The sequence below is a fragment of the Schizosaccharomyces octosporus genome, assembly GCF_000150505.1.
Source record: "Schizosaccharomyces octosporus yFS286 unplaced genomic scaffold supercont6.1, whole genome shotgun sequence".
Classification (NCBI taxonomy): domain Eukaryota; kingdom Fungi; phylum Ascomycota; class Schizosaccharomycetes; order Schizosaccharomycetales; family Schizosaccharomycetaceae; genus Schizosaccharomyces; species Schizosaccharomyces octosporus.
In genome coordinates this window covers 2,489,599-2,512,636 of record NW_013185619.1, presented here as the reverse complement: position 1 = coordinate 2,512,636, position 23,038 = coordinate 2,489,599, and the positions used below count along the sequence as shown (strand labels likewise).

Here is a 23,038-nt window from a genome sequence, read left to right as displayed (position 1 = left end):
GAAAAGTGTACTAGATTGAACGTGAAACAAACATCAATATAAAGATAGACAATTACTATATTATTTTAAATATATTCTTTAAGTTCGGCTTTATAATCTTGGTTCCGGCGTATTTAAGTGTGTTGCTTATATGTTTCTGAAAGCTAGTACTGAACCCGAGTTTTCAACGGACTTCCACATAACCTCAATACTCAAAATCTTTTAAGAACTTTCTACAAAGAGTAATTTTAACGAATTATAGTAATAAGCTCTTTTCCGAATAAAACATCTATAGTCTTTCATTCACAGCACCTACCTATAAATGCTTAAACAAATTCAGTAGGTATTCTTGTGTTTTCATTTTCAGGATTGTTCACCTTCTTCTGTTTTCCTTTTTTTTATTTTCTCTTACTATATTTTAATATTCTTTCCAATGCTCTTTTACTTTTTTTATAGGGGTACTTGATAAACATTTTCTTTGCTGTGAGATATGCAAGTGTTCATTTTTGAACATAGGCTACAGAAGAATATTCTCTAGTCTATAGTACTCTTTGACTTTTCTTCCTTGTTTTCTTTACTGTCAATTCATCCCCGCCTCAGTGTCTTTTCGCGCCTTGCAAAGTGTATTAGTTTTTGGAACACAAACAAAAGATCAATGCCTGCTTGTTATTCATCAGAATTTTTAACTTTACCTTCAAAGTATGAAAAGGACGAATATTTTCGACCTTTAAAGAATAACTCGTCCTATTCTCAAATTGCACAAGTCGACTTACTCAAAAATATCTTTTACGATTTAAAGAGTGTGAAAGCAAGAAAACCGCATCCACACCTTCCCGTATGTAGCTCACCTCTGAGGAATCAGGTTCCTTATTTTGATGATCCTAATTTAATTAACGACCACCAAACCTCAACATTTGAAGACCAATTTCGCTTTTGGATCTCACGCTCAAAGAAGTCTGTATACTCCAATTTCTTTGGTTCACCACTTGATTTTCAGTTACAATCGAAACGAAAGGTGCTATGGGGAAGATTTGTGGGTTCATACGAAGAAACGCTTTTTAACTGCAAAATGCCTCTTAACCCTTCACAGTATCTTCCATTTGTAGTCGATATTGGGGTCATTTCTCGCTGTAAATGTCTCTCTTCATTAGTATGTCCACCTCATTTCAAGATGCGCTTTTGGTCTGCGTATTATATAACCGATGACAGCGATTTTCAATCGCCTTACGTTGGTCAGTTTTATGTGTCTGAATACAAAACTCAAAAACATAGGAAAAGAAAAACAGTATATGGATATCAAATTCCTCAGGTTGGCCAACTGCAATTGATAATTAAGAGCTTGGATGGTATACTCATGAAGGTTTTCTTAATTCAGTACGACCTTTCGGATATGCCTACTGAGTCGCGCGCGTCTATACGTCAGACAATATATTTGGATCCATTTTGTGATGGTGCAGAATCTTCTTCGAAACATTTAAAGTATGGTGTTCATCTGCAAGTCCGCTCTTCTTTCGATAATCAATATTTTTTGCATGGGGTTCAGAGAGTCATTTTTTCAAGTTGCTCATTACTGAATTCCAAAAATACAGTAGTGGTCAACAAGCAACCTTATCCTTAGTATTGCGTTTTGAATCCGGATGATAATGGATTGGCTAAGAAGCATTTTGTTAATTTACATTTTGGTATCGATGAAAACTACCCAAACTCTTTTTATTTACTCCTGTACTTTCTTTCGTCTTGGTGTAATAGACAAAGCAGTACATTTATGTTCTTATGATTATTTTATGACTTGATATATGTTTAAATTTATTCTCTAACTTTTTACGACTTAATATCATTGTTCGTTTGAACTAGTGTTTAGGGACAGACAACACGTATTTCAAAAAAAAAAAAGCTTTCATTTTAGTAAACACTCAAAAAGACTTATAGATGTCGCCTCCAATAGTTCCACCAACTATACCCCATAATTCTTGGTTATCACTTCTTCGAAGTAAGCCGTACTTCAGTCTATTAGTAATGCTGGGTAATTTCCGTTTTGATTTTCGGGATAAAATTGGTTCCAGTTTTTGTAAATGCTGTGAAGTGCGAAGCGAAGCTTCATACTTAAAGCAAGTTATGTGTTTCTCTTTGTCACATCCGAAAAGTAATTTTTCTTGCGGCAGATAGTAACAATCAATACCCAAAGCTGGAGATATATCATTACATGCCAAATGTAATGAATTTGTTTCCTTAATATACTCAAAAACAGAAACGGAATCTCGTAAACTAGACGTGAATATGTAGTTTTTGTATGTGTGCATTGAAACAATTGGGGATCTTGTAGTGACTTCGCATTCACCATTAGAGAACTTCTTAGACTCGAGATCTAATATTTTAATTCCTAGGCGACGGCCTACTGAATAACACAATCCACTATTCTCGAGGGAACATACAGAATACACTGGTTGTGGCATACTTAAAGTTATCACACTTCGAAGTTCAACTTTATTCGAATCATTAGCAATCATAGTTAAAATCAATAGTCTTCCTGAATTTGATTCGGAGCCAGTAATTCCAGTTCCTAAACACAAATATCTGAATTTTCGTCTTTTTGAATCTCTAATAATCCAAACTAGACAAGTATTATTAGCGCAAAGAGGATTTGCAGGATTAACTTACAGTGCATTGCATAAAGCGTCTCATTATTTTTGAAAACCCGTTTTCCCTTAAGATCAATAGAAGGCCATGATCTTTCCAAAAATTTAGAGCTAAACATGCTGAATTAGAATTGCGACAAAGAATGCCTTACCTTTTCAAGTCAAAAAATAATAAATCAGATGTTTTTTTACCTTCTATATAAACATGGTTACAACCGATTACAAGAAAATCGGTAAATTTATCATGTAACACTCTTCTAGGAGTAGCGCCAATCTTGTATTTCGTAGCAAAGGTCCTCTGAGGAAGTAACAGTTCTGAAAGATAAAGAGTACTGTTAGAGAAATAGACTACTATTTTAGAGTTGTTTTTCTGGAAATTTTTTGGAAGATCATAAATTCCGGCAATAGAATGAAATAAGTTTTCAACATCATTAAGAACATTCAAATTTAGCTCATTAGAATCATCATCAACGCTTATCGTGTATACTTTATCATCCCAACCATAAATGGATTCGAGATTGTTTGAAGAGTTTTGAAAGGACAATGGGAGTGTTCCCAACTTTTTTATAGAAGGAAAGCCAAACTCTAGTCTACGCTCAACGTTCATAGTGAGAGGGATAGATACAATGTGTTCATAACTTGAGAACAGTATATGTACTTTTGCTTCACTCTTCTTTATGAAGGAAATCTCATGTGGAAACAACCTTAGAGAGTGGCCGCTAAGAGGAACATCATATACAGAGAACTGAGAGTCATCCAAGAAAACAATATACGTCAAAAAGTCTAATGCAGCATATCCCAATGTAATCACAGAACATCCACCTAATGTAAATGATGTTATGCAGTGAGGAATAGAAGAAACTTTTATAGGATCACTTAATCCTTGTATGCTCAAATTATTACCCTCATTAAAATGAAAATAAAAAGCATATAAAAATGATTCTGATGTTTCTTTGTTTTTATTAACGACATAAAGCATGTTTTGTGTATGCGTTGCCAGAATAAAATCCTCAGCGTCCGGACATTGCATTAGAATATTTTGTGAGACGTCTGGAGTTAGTGTGTAAACCAATCGATCGGTAACGATTAAAAATGTTTCCTTAATCAAAGCAACGTCCAGGGACAATGAATCTTCTAAAGCAAGGCTTTCTGAAATGTCCTCGACGGTACCGTCCATTTGAAGTCTCAGAACCAGAGTTTGCCAAGGATAGTTTAGCCAAACATAAAACACGGAGTCTTCTATAGACCCTAGAACACCTTTTAAAAGAGCTCCTTCTGTCATTAGCGCTTCTAATAGAACCGAGACCGAACAACCATGACGCAGTTTCACAAGAGCTCCAGATTCTCCAATTCCAGAAACAGCGTAGCATGAGTTATCTAAAACTTCATTGTCCAAAAGAATATTTTGGAAATCATCCGTGTAGACGAAGTCCCACATTGGAGACCAACTAGGCATTGTGGTGACCAGACTTGGATTTAAAGAGGAAATATCATACACAGAAGTGTCATAACCATCACCACAACATAATAGATAAGGATAAAAGGGAAGAAGACAATCACCCAAAGGGCTATTCAGGTAACCCATGTAGAAGAAGTCCATTGACACCACTGAAAAGCGAACGTGGACGAGAGCACCATTTTCGTATATCAAAAAACACGTATTAGGAACTGTTGGATCTATAACTAATGAAAGTGGAAAAGCGGGGGAATGATATGTTGGAAGAGTCTCTTGTAAGAATTTTAAATCACCGCATTCAATTTGGGAAGCAGATAGTAAGCAGAGTTTGTTTTCCAACAGCAACAAAAAATGATCTGGTAAATCGGGACAAGCTAGTATATGTGATACGACAGCAAACTCTACTGGAACTGGAATTGAATATGATGTATAGGAGGTGCCATTAGAAGAGGAAATACCATGAATCCATCGATGTACAACTATACGAGGCGTTCCGTTGGATTCAAGAAGTAAGCATACATGAGTCACACAAGTTAAGGAGGAACGCTTAGGAAACAAGAAGGCGCTATGCAAAATGATACCTTCCAAACTTAACTTGATGGTCGTTGGCGTCTTGTCTTCCAAAAACGATTGTGAATAGATAAGCAACTCTCCAGAGAAAGAACTCGTAGCTAAATAGGGAGCATTTGGACAAACGTCAATATTTTTACCAAGTTGTTCCTCGCAAGAACGTGTAGGATCGATGTATCGTTCATTACAACGTTGGATTAAAAAGCGACCATCGTTTTGAAGCTTAACCTGAAAGGTCCAACAAGTGCCCGCATCAGTAGTAGTCTCCAAATATCCAAAAAAACGATCTCTAGAAGATACCTTCTGTCTGGATGAAACCCACGCCATAGCCCGCACTCGGACGGTGAGAGAGTGCAATTCCACTTGACGCAACCCATGTTGCGTACTGAAATAAGCTAACAATAGAGAAGACGGAGATCCCAATAATACTAGTGGCATCTCTTCATAATGTCCAATGAAGAAAGCCCAACAAAACATACTTGAAGGATGAATTAGCTCCATGGTGAATGTATTCTCAGATTTTGAATTTCAACTTCCACAAACCAATGCTGTCCTTGCAATTCTAACAAAGTTGTAAGCAAATCTGGAATATTAGTACATGAAATAATCCAATAACGACTTTGGTCAGTATGCGAATGATGCTAGATTGCCATTCTTTCGTAAAAGGTAAATGTATTCGAGGCTTCACTTGATAGCTTCACAGTGCAGAGTCTTAACTTTGTAGAACTAGAGCAAGTTGAATTTTTCAATGTCTAGACAGCTAAAAGCTTGCAAGGCAACGCTATGTTCTAGAGATGTTCGTTCACTGTGCTTCACGTATCATATTAGCGCACTATTATATCTAAATATGATACAGAATCATAAGCATTGAATTTCTTTCTATCTTCAGTTTTTCTTTATTGATGTTTTTTAATTTTTAAACTACTTTAATTAAAAGCATTATACTACTTGTAAGACAGTTTTTAACTCCAGAAAAAGCTCTTACGACCGCCGAAATTTTATAGGAACAAAATCCTTTATTTTTTCCTCGAGTTTTCAGATTTTTTGTTATATTTTCTTTTAAAGAAAAAATTTACTTCGTATTGTATCCTTTTTTTTACTATCTCAGCTTTCATTGCCTTCGTAGCCATGTAAACAAACCATTTCTTTTTGTAAACAAAAAGATTGACTGGCAAAAAGCTGTTACCTGAACTAATGGTTATGATGAGATTTTAGAGGCGTCGGACGAGAGATGTTACTTCGGCTTTCTATCGGGAGGTATCATTGTTTCGCTTCCGAATACCGTGGTTGTTGCACTTCCGAAAATTCAAAGGGTGTTCTATTGAAAATGCAGACCATCCTTTAGCCCGCTACAACAAATCTCAAGAGTTGGGTTTTTTTGTCAATTGCTTCGTTTTGGGCGAAGATTTACTAATACAAAGCTTGATAAAAGTGGTAATAAGAGTCTGTATCGATAGAATTGAATTTCCGCTTGATTTTTTGCGTGACCACTGTTTGCAGTGAAAATATCTTGGAGCTTATTTCAAGACTGCAGGAAATAGGAGCATTTTCGATTATTGCATATAATTACTTAGACGTACAGCAAAAGACCGTGTCCTCATTCATTTGACACTCTTGAATTCAAGGCTTGTTAATAGCTTGCAGACAAGAAGGAAATCTGCTGTTTTTAGTTTGGTTAAGGATCTTTGGAGGTTTTGGGTACCTTTTCTTTATTCTTTTTTTTAATTTTTCTTTTTTAAAGACATTTCATTAATTGTTTCCTAACTCAGAAGTCTTAATTATGTCTGCATTATTAACCTTGAAAAAGCGTCTTAGCGCTTGCCGTCGGCCTTCTCAGTTTCGATTGGAAACTAGTTTAAATCCAATGGATACTTTTTACTTGTTGAAAAATACAAAGTGGTCGTGGATTCACCTTCAGTATCTTCTTCTCTTAGGTGTTCTCGCCTTCTGTTTTGCCGTTGTCCAATTTCCAGGATTTTGGGGAAAAATAGGTTTTACAATTTTGTTAGGTACCGCTTTGACTGTTCCTTTAACCCGTCAACTCTTTTTCCCTGCTATTGTCATTATTACTTGGGCCATATTGTTTTATTCTTGTCGGTTTGTTCCTGAGGGCTGGCGACCTCCTATCTGGGTCCGTGTCCTTCCAACGCTTGAAAACATTCTTTACGGGTCCAACCTCTCAGATATTTTATCTAAAAGCACACATAGCATTTTAGACGTCCTTGCTTGGCTTCCTTATGGTGTCGTTCATTACTCAGCTCCCATCATTATTTCGTTTATTCTTTTCATTTTTGCTCCACCAGGAACTCTTCCCGTATGGGCTCGTACTTTTGGTTACATGAATTTGACCGGTGTTTTCATCCAAATGGTATTTCCTTGCTCTCCTCCTTGGTATGAGGACATGTATGGACTTACACCTGCTACGTATTCAATTCGCGGTTCCCCTGGTGGCCTTGCCAGAATTGATGCGTTATTTGGTACATCGACCTATACGACTGGGTTCAACAATTCACCTATTGTTTTTGGTGCTTTTCCTTCCTTACATGCTGGATGGGCTATGCTCGAAGCTTTGTTCCTTTCTCATGTTTTTCCTGCGTATCGCTTTCCTTTCTACTTTTACGTATGTTGGCTCTGTTGGTGTACAATGTACCTGAATCACCATTATTTTGTTGATTTAGTGGGTGGCATGTGCTTGGCATTCACCTGCTTTGTTATAGCTCAAAAATTGCGTTTACCTCAGGTGCAAACTGGCAAAATTTTGCGTTGGGAGTATGAATTTGTTATTCACGGTCATGGCCTATCTGAGAAGTCCAACTCCAATATGGTTAATACTGGAAGTCCCTATCTTCTTGGAAGAGATTCATTCGAACAAAATCCTAGTGCTGTTGCATTTTTGAATGGATTGAACAATTTAGAACTTGCTGATGTCGACCATGATTGGTCAATTGATTCTTCCTCATCTTCAAGATTGCCTAGCCCAGCCAACGCTTCCATAGGTAAAGGTTCCAACGTATCATCTTCGATTTTTGATGCTAGTCACATACCTTAACGGAAGCTATCACCATTTTCATACCTGTACAGTAACTTCGTCTTCACGCTACTAGGTCTATTTCGATGCTCATGGAAGACGAAGTTGTACATTAATATTTCTCAATCTGTGAATGGTGTGAAGGTTTGTGCTGGACTTTATCTGCACAAAGTTGACATGTCTTTCTTTTTCGTTCATCGCTATAATTTTATCTTTAATATGGATGATTTGAAAAGGTTTTATTTTCGACAGCTTAATCTTTCGTTAGATCATTATTCTTTGTACTACTATTGGTTGATTCAACTATTTATTAACTACTGATTAATTTTGTTACATACCATTCCATTGAAGATAATAATCCTAAATATGTTGGTCTTTTGACGCGAAAAATACAAATAAATTTGCATCGTTGTTACTACATAAAACTAGCATATTAAGGATAGGAAATTGCTTTAAGACGTGGGTCAAGTTAATTTATTGTCCGAGCTAGTCTTACTTAATTTTTAAATTTAGCACACTTAAATAACACTACCTGACATTTTTAATAACTTGAAATACTTGTCTGTTGGCGGTATACTTTCGTATAATTCACTTATTTACCAAAAGGAAATCTATCTAGGTCTGCTACGTAATAATATCAACTTATGTACCTTATCAGAAGTAATGAAAAAGAAATCATTAGAAGAACACCCTAGTTTATTTTTGGGAAGCACTTGCCTTTTTTAGGGACACGGTATGGTTGTAAACACGAGCTGTATTAACCTCCATGGTGGTAATTTGAGCCCTCAGAAATTCCAAGTCTTCTTTGCAAACCATCATAGTTTCTTGAGCAGCATTCAACTTTTGAGTAAGTAGAGTTTCCGCTTCTTCTACCGAATATTCCAACATGACATTCGCTCCTAGCCATAAGTATACCTTTTCGCTAGCTTCCACTTCTGCTTTGGTATATAACGTATCATTAAGTTCATATAAAACATTAAAAGATTCACCTTTTTTCTTTTTCATAAATTGCACTGTCTGCAAAGTTTTAGTGATGTCTGGGATTTTGTCATCCAAACCAGCAACTCGTCGAACGATGCTTGTTTCCATAAATTTGTATTTTCTATCATGTAAGTATAAGTCAAGTATAAAGATCTGCACATACGCAATTGCCTCTTGAAATTTCTCCAAATGGTTTTGTGCATCTTCCATGGATAACTGTGTAAACTCAAAAAACTGAGCACCAGGAATTCCTCGAGGATTTCTAATTATGTTAGTTTCATCATATTAATTCTGATCGGTTTCAACGTACGAATTCGCCATCTTTTTTATTAAAATTTTGGGTCACAAGGATTGACACTGGGTACGTGGACAGTCCCTAAAGATTGAGCGACAAGCATAGGGTTAAGCAGTTGAGTAGTAGTTTATTCATGATTTGCAGAGAGCGAACAAGAAATGATAAAAAAAGTAATAAAGTAATAAATTGATTTAGTATTTAGCTGACTTTTTTCCTCTGCGGGACGCACTTAGCTATATACGAAACTAAAAGCTATATCGCCGCATATCATAAAAAATGTAACCTATTCCTACTACCCTATACTTACACTAGACTTACTATACTAACAGCTTCTAGACTAACTATGAAAACTTGTGTTAGTGAGGAAAGAAAAAGTGAGACTGAATACTAAACAAATCTGAAAAGACTCTCAGAGGATCCTCTAGGAAGTGCTCGGATTCCATATCCGGAGGTTTAGAAGGATATGATTCCAACGTAGAAAGAATAAAATCAAACACGAATTCAAAACCCTCACTAGTATGGTCTTCCTTATCGACAATTGAATTTAAATGTTTTACATCGTATACCACCTCGATGCAATTATCTGGTAATTTAAAGCCACGCTCCTGACAAAAAGATATAATAAGCAAGCAAGTAATAGACTCCAAGGATGCTATTCTAAGAAGATCAAAACGAATGAAACTTTCGCTCGAGCCAGTAGCAATGCGACATGCTTGAAGGCAAGCAATAGTCAGTTTCTCAAAAATTTGATTCAGTTCTGGCAGATTGTCATGCTCGACAGTGAGAAAACATTGATAAAGATTTTTTCTTATAGTCCAAAAGATCAAACGCAGAAAGTCATAACGACACGTATTAGCCGTGTCGTTGACACCAAAAAATAATGATTCAATAGAAGTCAAAATAAGGGATAAGTTAACATCGAATTCGTCTAATTTTTGGAGATATTCTTGTATTGTTAAAGTATGCACCGCTTTTTGTATGTCGAGTCCGCAGTTTAATAGTTTCCCCAGCAATGAATGATACTGAAACGTTTTCTCATCTGAAAAAAAATCTCTCCTAGGCTGAAGTCGCCCAAAAACGTCCCGTTGAACCCAAGAATTTTTGCTTTTAAAGATATGTTCCATAGCATCAATCTCGCATATTGTGAGCCATAAATCGGTATTTACTTCATTAGCGACAGTATCTAATTGATAGATAGGACTCACGCGAGTGGACAGGTTAATACAATGGCACAGAGCTACATTAAACCCTTTTATCTGCTTCTGCAGGTTATACAGAGCTTGGACGATACAGTACTGAACTCTTGTCAAGTTTCCAACAGAACCTTGACAATTGTCGAAGCTAAAAAAGATTTCATCTAGTTTCTTCCTGATTAAATCAGATAAGTCCACCGGATTACAATCAACACTCGCAAAATCCTCTTTTGCTTCTAATGGTGGATCAGTTACCTCAAGTACATGGCCGATTATACACAACAAAAGAAGAATACCGTCGGAAGAAATAGAGTCCAACCCAAAAGCTTGTATAGACATTAAGAAATTTTCTATTTCAGAGCGATAGAAGATTGGAAACAACTCGTTCGTTGTGTCCAAAAACCGCTGCACTAAGGCCTTCGACACAAAGTATGGGGGAAACAAAGAGAGTATGTCTTCCGGGAGAGCAACAGACAGCCTTATGTTACGTCCCATTAAATAGATTTGATTAGCGGTTTTGTGATCTTGCTTCTTCCTGCCGATAAGTTCAAGAAAGGTTTTCCAACCATAAAACTCAAATTTCTTTTGTGTTATTTCAAATACCTCTGGAGGTTTTTTGTTCACATTTGTTGCTGAATTCACAGCTTCACGTGTAACCGTACGTTGCAATTGATCGTTTGCTTCAGGCGAGCCATCCTCTATTTCTGATCCCTCTGCATAAACGCATCGCTCCGACCGTTCTTTACAACGTGAACATGGATGCTGGCGGTCACATTTCAACTTTCGACGTCGACAATTGAGGCATGATTTAGGGGTTCTCCTGCGTATTTTTAGTGTACTTGAAGCAGGCATTTTTTTGTATATTTATATATATTTTTTTACTTTTTCTAGTTAGTTAATTACTTCACATAGTAGGCTTAGCCCCAGACAAGTTTCAGCAACTGAAATCGTAAACTTACAATTTTAAACTCTTTTTCTTACTTTTCGAAACAGTAATTTTTCCTTCATTGTTTATAATCAGTGAACACTAGATTAATATCTTTGGACTTAAAACCTGTACTACCGTGTCAGGTTTCAGATAATGTTTGGCTCTGGAGAAAAGAAAAGCACGCAGTCGATCACCAAAAGATACATAAATCTATTAATCACTTGACATAACAGTAATATTTAATTAATCAAAATGTTATTTTTATTTCTTTAAATAAAATTCAAAAAAGAAAAGAAAACCAATATTCAACGTAATATGAGTATAATAAATCATCATGAAACTGATCATCACAAAGGAAACCAGAAAAATTATAATCAATTTATATTGATCACGGATTTTGTAGAGCTGTCAATTGTTCTAATATATGCTCGAACTGTTTTTGGTTTTGCTCAGGATAGTGGTTGGAAGGTGCACCAGCAACTGGTAGATTATTGAGTCCATGCTCGTTTACACTTAATGTTGGATTACTATTTGAAGCTTCATAAAGTGAATATTTGTTTTGCGGATTATAATTGGGTTTTGAAAGGGAAGATGGCTTGGTTTTAATAACGTCCAACAACTGATGAAGAGAGTTAGAATCAAGGGACCCAAGTATCGATGAAAGATGTGGGTTGGAATAGCTAACGATTTTAGAAATTTGATCATTTGATGGTGTTTGGTAAGAATTGATTGGAGTTGTTGTTGGAAATCCTGAAGGGTTCATCACAAGCCATGCACTTTTTGAGCGTAGAACCAACTCCACAGCTGTGTAGATTCCGACATTTGCGTATTCTATTCAACAATTAATATTGCATATTCATCAGGAAAGGCTTACCATCATATCGAATTTCACTCGGATTTTCCGTTCGTTGAAACGTCTGAACAGAAACGCAACCATTTTGACTCACACGAGACGAAACGTACGCGATAGCTGGAATTCCATCTACAATACACTGATGTACCAGTGCTTGTAATGATAGTTTGGGAGTTAAAAATGTCAGTGCAACATTCAAAGATCTTTCACGAAAAGCATTTTCTACCCTATATACAAACTCAATTGGAGTATCGTCGACGACAAATATATGACAGTCAACTTGAACTCTGGGTAATCCTTCTAAAGCAGGCTTTTTCTCCGGTCGCTTGCCACTATAAAGTGATGGAGATCTTGATCGTTTTTTCCTGTCCATATTAGCTATATATTCGTATAATCCAAAAAATAAATACTTACCATGTTGGAGGATTGGCTGAGCCATAAATGGGAGCAGACGATCCCTTAGTTGGACCCTTTTTTGAAAAATCAACTTGGTTTTGATATTTCTTTTGTAGCTTGGAGATTTCTAAATAAAGTCTCTGATTTTGTATGTATTTTCCTTGCATATCATTTAAAGCTCGGGCGCATGCTTCATCAGTAAAGAATTGAACGAAACCATAGGTCGGCTTTAGCACAACTTGAGCAAGTCTTCCATAGTTTTGAAACGTTTTCCAAACTTCTCGCTTGGATAAGTTGTTCTCTTTTTGCAAATGACCTAGGAAAAGCCGAGAAGATGACGGAAATTGTCCAGGAAACCAATTAGACATAATTTTTGCTTCTTCTTGTAAAAACAGTTGATAAGTTTCTTCATCTTCCGGGCGAAACCGTAAGCATGGTTCAGGTGGGTGTGTATCAGAATACGGAGGACCAGGGAATTTGCCATTATATTCAACATCCTGAGATTTTGGGACTTCTTCTGGATCGTACTCCGAAAAAGGAACAAAGTTTTTAGGTATGGTGACACTTTCACTAAAATTAGGAGAATGGCTTAAACTTACAGAAGACGATGAAGTATTCTCTGACTGCCTATCCTGGACATTAAGATTTTGAAATGCAACGTTGCTTGGTCTGTTATTGTTATTTACAGTAGCCAACACTTTGTTAACATCGATTCCTTTCAATATACTATCCAGATTAGGAGTGGAAGCTAATGGATGTACCGATGAGAACTGGGGCGGTATGCTATTAGTAGCGTTCATCGGAGTTGGCTCATACATTCTATCTGGTGCTGGTTCCTTTATTTTAGGATCGACACCAGAAGTAGGGACAGACGGGTCTGTAGAAATGGGTTGATCTGGAATGGATACTTTCTTATCTTCGTTAAGAGAATCATTTGAAGATGGATAATTACCACGCTCAATATTTAACTCGGCCGGTTTCTCATCCGTATGAAACTTTGATTCATTCACATAATGTTCTTCTTGGGTAGATGGTTCTGAAGCAGGTTCCGGAGGAGAATAAACGTCGTCTTCATCATCTTCTTCTTCTTCGTTTTCTTCAGCTTTTCCAGAGCCATCGTTATTCCAAGGTAAGGCGGGTTCGTGTTCCCTTTCGTCAGTTTCAGGTCGATTTTCCTGTCTTGGGGGCAATTCTGCTTTATTAACTTCAGGATTGGAAATGGCAGTAACATCTGCAGAACCATTTTCTTCTAAATTTTGAGCTTGCATTTGCGAAGAAGGCTGTTCTGACGAATCCACTTGCTCTTTCAAAGGTTCATCGCCCTTAGTAAGGATACTCTCTCTGGTCGGGTCCATTACAAAATTTTATTCCAAGAAATGAAAGATGCTTTTAAATGCGTTTATTTGACTCTTGAAATTATTAGAAACGCATCAATAAAAGCGCTTGTGTTGGAGTTTTTTGAACTTTTTTTAGAATGCGAAATAATATAGTGGGAATGAGCTAAAGAACAAAACAATATACAGAAAAATTCTATTTAAATGTAGATTTTTACCAAATATAGCAAATATGTCCAAAACCCCAATGAATTATTTTATAAACCAGTTATGTCGAACCGCAATACTTTTTCATCGACTGATGTTAATCTGTTTCTTAAAGATTGGAGATTCCAATTATTTACAGTAAACGGTAGCGGAAATTGTTGAATCCAAAACTTCAATGTCAGGTAGGTGAATATCTTCTCAAGGTAGAAATTTGAGCAGACTCTGACCCGTTTCTAATTTTCGGTAAAGAAAATGAATTGTACAAAGTTACGTTAAGCGACTTTATATAGAAATAAATAAACAAAACAAAACAAAAAAAAAAACCTATATACTGATTCAGGCAGTTTACTTTTTCTAGATCAAATAGGAGTAATTAAAAAAAAATCAATATAAAAAATATAACTTGATTTGGTGTTTTTTGTCGAAACTATTGTCGTAAACTGATTGACATGAGATTCCTTTCAGATCGTGCAGATTCTCTGTGTAGTATAAACTGACTAAAGCTTTCTTAACTTCTAGATTACTAGTACAAAAAATATATTGTTTGCTTTTACTATTAGATTCCATCTACAAGTACCCTGCTAATGAGCTATCATCACGTATCTACCATTTCAGGTACTTCTTGCTTCATAATATACGTTTTATATGTATAGCAAAAGATAGTTATTAATCATAAGACATCCCAAAATGCCTTATATTTACTTTACGACTGGTTTGTTTGTTTGTTTAATTTCCTTGCATTCAAGAATTAATGTAATATTACAAAAAATTTTCGTAAAGGTGAAATTTCATTATCTCGCGCCCCCACTAACATATATCCACATTTATCACGAATTTTACCATCGTTGTTTCAATAGTACAATATTTATGGAGAGTCAAGTGGGGGCCAAGTGCTTCATGTCATAGTTTTACAATTTCCATCTCACAACAAACTTCACACTCCTTAACCATTCAAGAGATTAACTCCTGAGAGTTCGAAAGTTGCTCAATAAACAAAACAAAACAAAATAGAAAAATGTCGGAATTGGTTTCTGATCCATATCCTTCCACTAACCCTAATGACCCTGTGGGTTATCCTGGACATTTGACTGCGTCCCAAGAGGAGACATTGAATAGCTTTCGTTCGGAACTGAAAAAGATGGGCTATACTCTTAGATTGGACGATGCTACATTGGTATGTGTATAACGGATTCTTTGAAAACAGTAGGTTGAGCTAACTGAATGGAACAGTTGCGTTTTCTACGTGCCCGTAAGTTTAATTTGCAACAAGCATTGGAAATGTTCGTTAAATCCGAGCAATGGAGGAAGGAATTTGGAGTTGCTGATCTTGTCAAAAACTTTCAGTATGTTGAAAAGCCTCTTGTTTCCAAGTATTATCCTCAATACTACCACAAAACGGATATCGATGGTCGTCCAGTGTATATTGAGCAACTTGGCAACGTTGATTTGAAAAAGCTTTATCAAATAACTACCACCGAACGCATGCTTCAAAACCTTGTTTATGAATATGAAATGTTGGCTCTTAAGCGTTTTGTAAGTAACTACTCAAAAATCGTACATGAAAAGCATTTTTTTGTTTTCTTGTATATGGAAGTTATATGCATTGCTTTGAATCCTTATTGGAAGAAACGTTATTAACTCTCTATAGCCCGCTTGCTCCCGTAAATACAATGGCCTTATCGAAACTTCCTGTACCATTATGGATTTGAAAGGTGTTGGTATCACTAGTATTCATTCTGTATATAGTTATATCCGCCAAGCCTCCAGTATTGTATGTGCTATTTTTATTTTGTTTCATGTGTATTAACAAGGTGAACAGAGTCAGGATTACTATCCGGAAAGAATGGGTAAATTTTACCTCATCAATGCTCCATGGGGATTTTCATCCGCTTTTAATTTGATCAAAGGTTACCTTGATGAAAATACTGTGAAAAAGATTCATGTTTTAGGTTCGAATTATAAGAGTGCCTTATTAGAGCAAATTCCAGCAGAACACCTTCCCGCTAGTTTAGGAGGAACCTGCCATTGCCCTGGAGGTTGTGAATTATCTGATGCTGGACCATGGCATGAAGAACAATGGATGAGTAAAGAATAGTTTATAATATGATAAATGATTAACGGATGACTCACATCCTATTCTACAATGAATAATTTGTAGGCTGAACTATCAACAGATAAAAGTGCTTTGTATGGCGTCTGTGTTTCTTGCATCCGAGATGAGTACCATATATTTTACCTATTATCGTATTAATTATACGGGTTTGCTTGGTACTTGTTTCTACAATTTTTCAATTTTATTTTGTTTTTAGTTAGCTCATGGATTACTTGTCTCTTCTATTTAATGGTCACAATCTTACAAACGGACCTGGTACATCATTTTCATGACACTTACAAGTTTTTATAGTTTAATAAATCGAACAAAACTAGAATGCTGCATAAAATATCCATCAGGTTTTTTGCATCTACAAAACACTTTTTCAAACGTATAGCATAGCAAACCGTTCGTTTTACTGTTGACAACATTCATCAAAAATAAGATGTCATTAAAGTCTTTTTTTTTTTTTTTTCTTTTTTTGTGGCTTGGAAAGGATCTTGTAAGATTTTGCTCTGGTCCTGTTATATAAATTGTCGTCAAATACGAAAATCCTACTTATGCTGATTTGTGTCTTAAATAATTGTGGTGTTGCATCTCCTAATAACTTTGCTCTCAACCAACCCTTATGGTATAGGGTAAGGTAAAGCAGAATTCAATAACAATGGATGAAACGAAATTATTTAAGAATTTTATGAATACTACGGCATTCTGTTCTGAGTTGGAGAAATTGGATATTCCTTTTTACAGATCAATTGACTCAGAATTCAGCGAAAATTTGAAAAATGTTTCTTTGAGAATTTTGAAAAATATTCAGCTGCTTTTTTCAAAGGTAGATAAGAGTAGGGCTTCCGATTTTGTAGATGTTGAAGATATCGACAATAGATGGATGGAAGTTTCTGATACATTGGATATTTTATTTGAGAAGACAGTACGTTAATTATGGGCCTCCTATGTAAACGAGCTAACAGTATTGCAGGATTATTGCCTAGACAAAGCTAAAGGTTTATTAAAGAAACCAAAGATTGAAGCTAGCCCTTTGCCTGTTGCCGCTCCAAAGAAACAGAAAAAAGAAAAGCTTCCCTACCGAATGATACATGCTGCTCATTTACCAAAGCCACAGTTACGCTTCCAAAGTTCCCCAAATAATGATAGAGACTTCAATTGGTTTTGGAAGCTTACTGAAAAACCAAACGCGCTTGTGCCTTTAGATAAACTTGTGAAACAAGTTGAAACAGACCCCACTTTAGCCCACTCCTTGCCTCATCCTTACGGAACAGAAATAAAGAATAATAGGTATCCTCCTTGGGTTTATGAGATGGTGAACCCAACCGATACAGGATCTGTTGAGGAAACTACACCTATATGGGTCGATACCGAGGAGGCCTTAAAGGATATGCTAAAAGAATTAAAACAAAGCAATGCTATTGCTGTTGATTTGGAACACCACGATTACCGATCCTTTCGAGGATATGTTTGCCTGATGCAAATAAGTAATCGCAAATACGATTGGGTGGTTGACACTTTACAGCTTCGTGACGAGTTGCAGTGTCTAAACGTTGTCTTTACAGACCCTAAGATTGTTAAAGTACTTCATGGCGCTAATATGGATATTATTTGGTTGCAACGTGATTTCGGTTTGTATATCGTGAACATTTTTGACACATATTGTGCAACCAAAGTATTAGGTTTTGAAGGCCATGGTTTGGCTTTCCTTTTGAAGAAGTATTGTGACTATGAAGCTGACAAACGATACCAAATGGCTGATTGGAGAATTCGTCCTTTACCAAAGGAGATGTTATCTTATGCACAGTCTGACACTCATTACTTGTTGTATATATGGGATCATCTTCGTAATGAATTACTCGAGAATTCTTCCAAGAGAAAAGAGAATCTCTTACAGTCTGTAGAGAACAACAGTAAACAAATTGCTCTCCGTAAATACGAGGTTGAACCATACGATCCTGTGTACGGCTTAGGAACGGATGGCTGGCGTAATGTCCTTTCCAAATTTGGTTCTACAAAAATTATTGGAAAGGAGGCTATAACAATTTTCAAAGCTTTACACGATTGGCGTGATAGTACTGCACGCAAGGAAGACGAAAGTGTTCGGTACGTTATGCCCAACCACTTATTAACCACTATTGCTGCGAATAAACCAATGGAAACTTTAGACCTGCTTTCTATAAGCAAGCAGCTCACTCCTCTCGTCCGTATGTATGCTGATGAAATTGTCCAGGTTATACGTGATGCTCAAGATACTTTTAATAAGCAAATTGAACAAGAGCAATCCTTTGGAACTAATGAAGCTACTTCATCCAAAGCTTCCATCGCTAACAATGCCGTTGAAGAGTATGATAAGACTGCTCCTAACGTTGATATTTTTGAGCCAACGAAAAAGAACGTTACAGCTCTGAAAAAATTTATGGCCAATTCTTCAGATCTTTTTGCTGCTAAAGTTACTTTCCCATCTACCCTGAAAGATAGAAAAGAAAAACTATTGTCAGTAACCGAAAAGGTATCCTTAAACGTTAGCCCAATCGTTCAGCATCCGATTACTGAAGTGCAAGAAGAAAATAATCTTAAAGAAGAATCCAATGAGTCTAATTTACAAGCCAAAGCAGCTAATACAGAGAAACCCGAGACAGGTGAGAATGAACAGGATGCCATAATCGTCCGACAACTTGGCATAAATAAAAAGAAGCGTCCATCTTCTGCAGTGGATACAAATGCGCCATCGTTGGATGATGTAGTAAATCCAACGGATCAAGCTTTGCCTGTCGTTAACGATAGCGAGGATATGAGTTCATCCAAGAAAAAGAGACAAAGGAAGAAAAAGAAAAAGGAAAGCCAAAATTCAAATTTGTCTGTTGCTGGTTCAGAGGCTAAAGAAAGTGCTCCTTCAAGCGAAGCTTTTGACTATTCCAATCAAGACAATTTCCTTCTGAAAATGGATGAACAAAAACGGGTTGTACGAAATCAAAATGAAAAGAGTTTTAATCCACTGAATAGAGCCACTCAGGTTAGACGGAATGTCAAAGAGCTTAAGAAGCCTAAGGTGCCTGAGGGTAAAAGTACCTCCTTCAAAAAAAACTGATTTTGAACAATCTATAAATTGTTTTGCGTTATTGGTACGGGGATATAGTTTTAATATTAGAGATTTTTTTGATTATAATATCTACGTTGGGAATTTAATGGTAGTTATCTAAGCTCATATTAAGATATTTGCAAAATTAAATAAATAGCAGCATATCATGGAAAATTCTTAGCTATCACCTATGGTGTCTTTCATGTAATAATTTATAAAGTTCTGTGCTTTCGAAAGTGAACGCACTATCAAGCTTAAGGAAAGGATGACTCAACAATTCTTCGGCTGTTGGTCGTTTGTCAGCATCAATGGTGAAGCATTCATTCAGGAAATTTATGCTGTCTTCCGAGACACGTTTACGGAGTTCAGAAGGAAGGGGAGGTGCTTTCTTCTCAGTTCCTAATTTAAACATAGCCTGAATCGCTTCCTCAGTTGACCACGGTCGATTACCTCCAAGCATTTCTAATACAACACATCCAAGTGACCATATATCAACTTTGGCACTATAGCCGCGATGATTACTATCGATGACTTCTGGTGCCATCCAAAAAATAGTACCTTGCATGGAAAGGTTTGCATCATTACCATAGACGTTTTCGCTATGTTTAGAGATACCAAAATCGGATATTTTGCACATACCATCAAAATCAATCAACAAATTATCTGCTTTAAGATCACGGTGTATAATGCCCTTTGAATGCAAATAAGCCAACCCTTGCAAAACTTGCTTGGTAATAAATCGCACTACAGATTCTTCAAAAGGCCCATAGTTCCTCAAGCAACGGCTAACGGAACCGCCGGAGACATACTCCAAGAATATGCTTATATCCGTATCGGTTTTTTCAAATCCAAGATACTGTACCACGTTGATATGTTCCAGATCAGCCATTGTTTCGATTTCAGAATTTATGGAATCGACAATATTTTTCCAAAGTCTTTCGTGATATGTATTGACGGTTTGGGGAATTTCAACCTGTTTAACGGCAATCAGTTCACCGGTGTTAACGTTCATAGCTATGAATACTCTGCCGTAAGTTCCGTTTCCAATTAATTCACCTTTTAACCATTTGAATGTAGAGGTATCATTGCTTGGACTTATAACTGAACTTGAGGCATCGTTTCCTTCAGGCTTTACCTCTTCTATCTTGGAACCCCAAAATTTTGTACTTGACCGTCGTAGTAAATTAACACCTTTATTTTTTCTATTATTCCTCAATAGTGCTTTACGAGCCTCAAAGACTTCACGTGCTAAATAGCGCACAGACTTCACTTTCGGTCTAATTGAAGTTTTCGTAGGTGAAGATACAGCTTTCGAACTATCGGAAACTAACACATTGTCTAAATTATATCGAGGGAAAAATTGATCAACGTTTCTATACAAATCATCAGCAGAAGGGCGAACCTCCCATTTTGTTTGCTCTTCGTCTTGTAATGAAATAGGTGCATTATTGTTTATGTTCATTCCTCTTATATGATGAGACAACGGGGATAAATTTATAGCTAAATCATCACCATGTGAAAATTCGGGAACGGTACGCTGGTTTGTTTGGCTATCAGTCGTAACTGGTGATGTTTTAAGTGAATTCCTTTCTTTCAGCATTTCCGGGTTATTGTCCTGAAGGTTTTTAGGTTGAACAGCCCAAAACGTATCACTTGGAATTTCTGACTCATCGAAAGCAGGGGCATTATTAAATGAAAGATCGTTTTCCCAATCTGTGAATTCGCCAGTATTGACTGATAAGTTAAAACCCATGCTTTTTGAATCCTCAGGACTGTCAGAAACAGGTGAATGTACATAACGCAAGCTAGATTGTCTAGTTATGGTACTTGTACGTTTAGGAGCAGTATCATTTGTTAGAGGAGGAGAAGGCGGGTCTCTATGAGCTATAAAATTTCTACCCAATAATGACGGCTTGGGACTTAATTCAGATGATTTAGAAGACGAGCTCGAAGGAAGTTTTAAGGTAATTTTCTTGTGAGGCCTCAAAACTTTAAATCTATTCTTTCCAGTATCTTCTTCAGTGCCATCAAGAATTCTAGCAGCCATTTCTCCTTTCGCACCCCTAATTTTTTCAAAGCCGCGAAATCGCCTAGACGGGGACTCTTGTAGAACTGCTAAATTTGGAGCCGAGCCAGTCTTTTTATCATTATGAGTGCCAGGAGGTATTGCGTTGACAGGACTTTCTTTGTCAAAATCGGACGTGAGTACTGAATGCCTAATGTTCCTTTTCGATTGGGAACTTAAATTGATATTTTGAAAATACCTGATTTCATCTGAAGGATACTTTACGTTGACATTGTTGGAAGATTTTGACGATATAGAAACTGTATCATTTGACACCTTTTCAGGGAATGAGGCGTCCTTGGCAGGAGTTATAAAAAATTTTATTGTCCCAAATTCATCAACATAGCGTCTGGTGATATCCAGTTTAATGTCGTCAAGAGATTCAATATATTGGGCACCACCCACTTCGGTAAGGTAAATATGACTCTCCGTTGGAGAGCTATCTATGGAGACACTTTTTGCCAGCGTTTCACGAAGTTGGTAAGCTGAATTAACATTAGTTACATTAACAGCAATGAAGTTTTCATCATCTGTAGTAGCCAGAACAAACGCTTGCTTTTTCACGCCTAAACCAATTTGGCTTTCCAACCGGTGTACACGAGGAACCCAAGTTTCAGTATACGAGGATTCAGGAGTATTTTTCAAACTTAATTTAGAGAAAACTTTTGCAGAAGGTGATGTTGGAAAAGGCAACTTTTCTCTAGACTTGTCCTTTTCTTTCTCGCGTGAAAATCCCGGGACGCGAAATTTTCTTAAAAAATTGTTTGACTTTTCTTTATAGTCGGTGCTTTGTCTTTTGTTAACACTCCTACTTCTAAAAAGTTTACCATCCCCTAGGCTTGTTTGCTTTTTTTGAGCATCATTTGTAGAGAAGTATTCCGATTGCTTCAAAGAATCCATTGAACTCGAACTTGAATTACGGGGTAATTCTTCTGTTGCAACAAGGCCATCTTGTCCAGGAAACCCGTCTGATGAGCCAGTCAGCCATTCCGTAGAAGAGTTCTTTCTATTTCTATAACCAATTTTGTTCAGGAAAGATGTAACATTAAAGTCATTGACAGAGGATACATCGTCTCCTTTACTTAGTGGGGAATCTAATGATTTTGGGGAATTCAGTTTCCTACTGGTTTCAAGACCAGATGGGTCTACAGATGAAAATAAAGCCTGCCGAACTTGGTTCGTTAGCTGAGCAGCTTCTTCATCAGGGATATTGTACTTTTGAGCTAACGCTAACGCGTTTCCATGATTGACAAGGCTTACGAAGGCCTGTCCTTCAATTTTCTCAGCTAGCAGGGCATCCTTCCAAATATTTAGAAGATTATGATCTTGTAAGAACTCAAGTACATTTTCTTCGTTCCAAAAATAGTCGTCAGCATTCAGGGTACTTCGAACTCTTAAGCTATCGGCAAACAATGCGGGTGAATTTCTTCCATCACTGACTCTGGATGCACTGCTTGCCCTACTTGACATGTCGGGTACACCAGTAGAAGCAAACGAAGAATAATAAAATTTGAATAATTAAGTAAGAATTTTCGATACTTTTTCCTCCTGGGCTGTTAACAATAACGAATAAATCCTGACTACTTTAATATGGGACTTGACATTAACAATACTGCACCTCAATCCAGTTGAATGAAGAATATGGAGATCCTTGTTTACAGTTATAAACTTACTTTTGATTCAATTGTAAGCAGTTACTCAAACCATCCGCATTCCATTACCTGGTCTTTAGCTTCTCTTATATCGTGTTTTTCTTTTATAAAGCAGCTTTTTACGAAAAACTTTACTTATCTATACTATAAAAGGATTGTAAAGGAGTATGGATTTAATGAAGGGATGAATTGGTTAGACGTGTATATCTCGCATTCAGCGTTCCTTTGATAACTTGAGAAGAAAGAGAAGAACAGTTAAGAAAATACAACGAAGCACATTATTTC

The 23,038-nt window shown here is 36.6% G+C and overlaps 9 protein-coding genes across 9 annotated transcripts; 4 read left to right on the top strand and 5 right to left on the bottom strand.

Moving 5' to 3' along the window:
• Positions 1-27: 27 nt before the first annotated feature.
• Positions 28-1,835, top strand: SOCG_01949 (chromosome segregation protein). The gene has a single exon (XM_013160443.1). The coding sequence runs from the start codon at positions 635-637 to the stop codon at positions 1,595-1,597; it is 963 nt and encodes a 320-aa protein (XP_013015897.1). The 5' UTR covers positions 28-634; the 3' UTR covers positions 1,598-1,835.
• SOCG_01948 (E3 ubiquitin ligase complex subunit Mms1) lies at positions 1,754-5,442 on the bottom strand. The gene is made up of 3 exons (XM_013160442.1): positions 2,768-5,442; positions 2,638-2,726; positions 1,754-2,590 (listed from the first exon to the last, which is right to left on the bottom strand). The coding sequence occupies exons 1-3, from the start codon at positions 5,140-5,142 to the stop codon at positions 1,893-1,895; spliced, it is 3,162 nt and encodes a 1,053-aa protein (XP_013015896.1). The 5' UTR covers positions 5,143-5,442; the 3' UTR covers positions 1,754-1,892.
• Positions 5,443-5,980: 538 nt separating this feature from the next.
• SOCG_01947 (inositol phosphorylceramide synthase Aur1) lies at positions 5,981-8,278 on the top strand. Its single transcript, XM_013160441.1, has one exon. The coding sequence runs from the start codon at positions 6,422-6,424 to the stop codon at positions 7,688-7,690; it is 1,269 nt and encodes a 422-aa protein (XP_013015895.1). The 5' UTR covers positions 5,981-6,421; the 3' UTR covers positions 7,691-8,278.
• On the bottom strand, positions 8,111-8,982 carry SOCG_01946 (prefoldin subunit 3). The gene is made up of 3 exons (XM_013160440.1): positions 8,961-8,982; positions 8,814-8,912; positions 8,111-8,771 (listed from the first exon to the last, which is right to left on the bottom strand). Exons 1-3 carry the CDS (start codon positions 8,969-8,971, stop codon positions 8,366-8,368), a joined length of 516 nt encoding a protein of 171 aa, XP_013015894.1. The 5' UTR covers positions 8,972-8,982; the 3' UTR covers positions 8,111-8,365.
• Positions 8,983-9,301: 319 nt separating this feature from the next.
• Positions 9,302-10,990, bottom strand: SOCG_01945 (transcription factor; the record flags this gene model as incomplete). The annotated part of the gene is made up of 1 exon (XM_013160439.1): positions 9,302-10,990. One exon carries the CDS (start codon positions 10,988-10,990, stop codon positions 9,302-9,304), a length of 1,689 nt encoding a protein of 562 aa, XP_013015893.1.
• Positions 10,991-11,227: 237 nt separating this feature from the next.
• On the bottom strand, positions 11,228-14,093 carry SOCG_01944 (poly(A) binding protein Nab3). Its single transcript, XM_013160438.1, has 3 exons — positions 12,334-14,093; positions 11,941-12,284; positions 11,228-11,897 (listed from the first exon to the last, which is right to left on the bottom strand). The coding sequence occupies exons 1-3, from the start codon at positions 13,668-13,670 to the stop codon at positions 11,455-11,457; spliced, it is 2,124 nt and encodes a 707-aa protein (XP_013015892.1). The 5' UTR covers positions 13,671-14,093; the 3' UTR covers positions 11,228-11,454.
• Positions 14,094-14,782: 689 nt separating this feature from the next.
• Positions 14,783-16,285, top strand: SOCG_01943 (sec14 cytosolic factor family Sec14). Its single transcript, XM_013160437.1, has 4 exons — positions 14,783-15,030; positions 15,087-15,389; positions 15,505-15,627; positions 15,676-16,285. The coding sequence occupies exons 1-4, from the start codon at positions 14,872-14,874 to the stop codon at positions 15,949-15,951; spliced, it is 861 nt and encodes a 286-aa protein (XP_013015891.1). The 5' UTR covers positions 14,783-14,871; the 3' UTR covers positions 15,952-16,285.
• Positions 16,286-16,482: 197 nt separating this feature from the next.
• On the top strand, positions 16,483-19,187 carry SOCG_01942 (exosome subunit Rrp6). The gene is made up of 2 exons (XM_013160436.1): positions 16,483-16,879; positions 16,928-19,187. Exons 1-2 carry the CDS (start codon positions 16,613-16,615, stop codon positions 19,043-19,045), a joined length of 2,385 nt encoding a protein of 794 aa, XP_013015890.1. The 5' UTR covers positions 16,483-16,612; the 3' UTR covers positions 19,046-19,187.
• SOCG_01941 (STE/STE11 protein kinase Mkh1) lies at positions 19,113-22,988 on the bottom strand. The gene has a single exon (XM_013160435.1). The coding sequence runs from the start codon at positions 22,569-22,571 to the stop codon at positions 19,221-19,223; it is 3,351 nt and encodes a 1,116-aa protein (XP_013015889.1). The 5' UTR covers positions 22,572-22,988; the 3' UTR covers positions 19,113-19,220.
• Between the last annotated feature and the right edge of the window lie 50 nt (positions 22,989-23,038).

Bases quoted from the DNA above. Each gene is read 5' to 3' on its own strand.
- SOCG_01949 (XM_013160443.1), top strand. From the start codon at position 635: ATGCCTGCTTGTTATTCATCAGAATTTTTAACTTTACCTTCAAAGTAT.
- SOCG_01948 (XM_013160442.1), bottom strand. From the start codon at position 5,142: ATGGAGCTAATTCATCCTTCAAGTATGTTTTGTTGGGCTTTCTTCATT. The intron at 2,727-2,767 runs GTAAGGCATTCT...CAGCATGTTTAG, and splicing joins TTATTTTTTGACTTGAAAAG to CTCTAAATTTTTGGAAAGAT. The intron at 2,591-2,637 runs GTAAGTTAATCC...ATACTTGTCTAG, and splicing joins GACGCTTTATGCAATGCACT to TTTGGATTATTAGAGATTCA.
- SOCG_01947 (XM_013160441.1), top strand. From the start codon at position 6,422: ATGTCTGCATTATTAACCTTGAAAAAGCGTCTTAGCGCTTGCCGTCGG.
- SOCG_01946 (XM_013160440.1), bottom strand. The intron at 8,772-8,813 runs GTATGTGCAGAT...CTTACATGATAG, and splicing joins AAATTTCAAGAGGCAATTGC to AAAATACAAATTTATGGAAA.
- SOCG_01944 (XM_013160438.1), bottom strand. From the start codon at position 13,670: ATGGACCCGACCAGAGAGAGTATCCTTACTAAGGGCGATGAACCTTTG. The intron at 12,285-12,333 runs GTAAGTATTTAT...TAATATGGACAG, and splicing joins TCAGCCAATCCTCCAACATG to GAAAAAACGATCAAGATCTC. The intron at 11,898-11,940 runs GTAAGCCTTTCC...ATTGTTGAATAG, and splicing joins GAGTGAAATTCGATATGATG to AATACGCAAATGTCGGAATC.
- SOCG_01943 (XM_013160437.1), top strand. From the start codon at position 14,872: ATGTCGGAATTGGTTTCTGATCCATATCCTTCCACTAACCCTAATGAC. The intron at 15,390-15,504 runs GTAAGTAACTAC...AACTCTCTATAG, and splicing joins TGTTGGCTCTTAAGCGTTTT to CCCGCTTGCTCCCGTAAATA. The intron at 15,628-15,675 runs GTATGTGCTATT...CAAGGTGAACAG, and splicing joins TCCGCCAAGCCTCCAGTATT to AGTCAGGATTACTATCCGGA.
- SOCG_01942 (XM_013160436.1), top strand. From the start codon at position 16,613: ATGGATGAAACGAAATTATTTAAGAATTTTATGAATACTACGGCATTC. The intron at 16,880-16,927 runs GTACGTTAATTA...ACAGTATTGCAG, and splicing joins ATATTTTATTTGAGAAGACA to GATTATTGCCTAGACAAAGC.
- SOCG_01941 (XM_013160435.1), bottom strand. From the start codon at position 22,571: ATGTCAAGTAGGGCAAGCAGTGCATCCAGAGTCAGTGATGGAAGAAAT.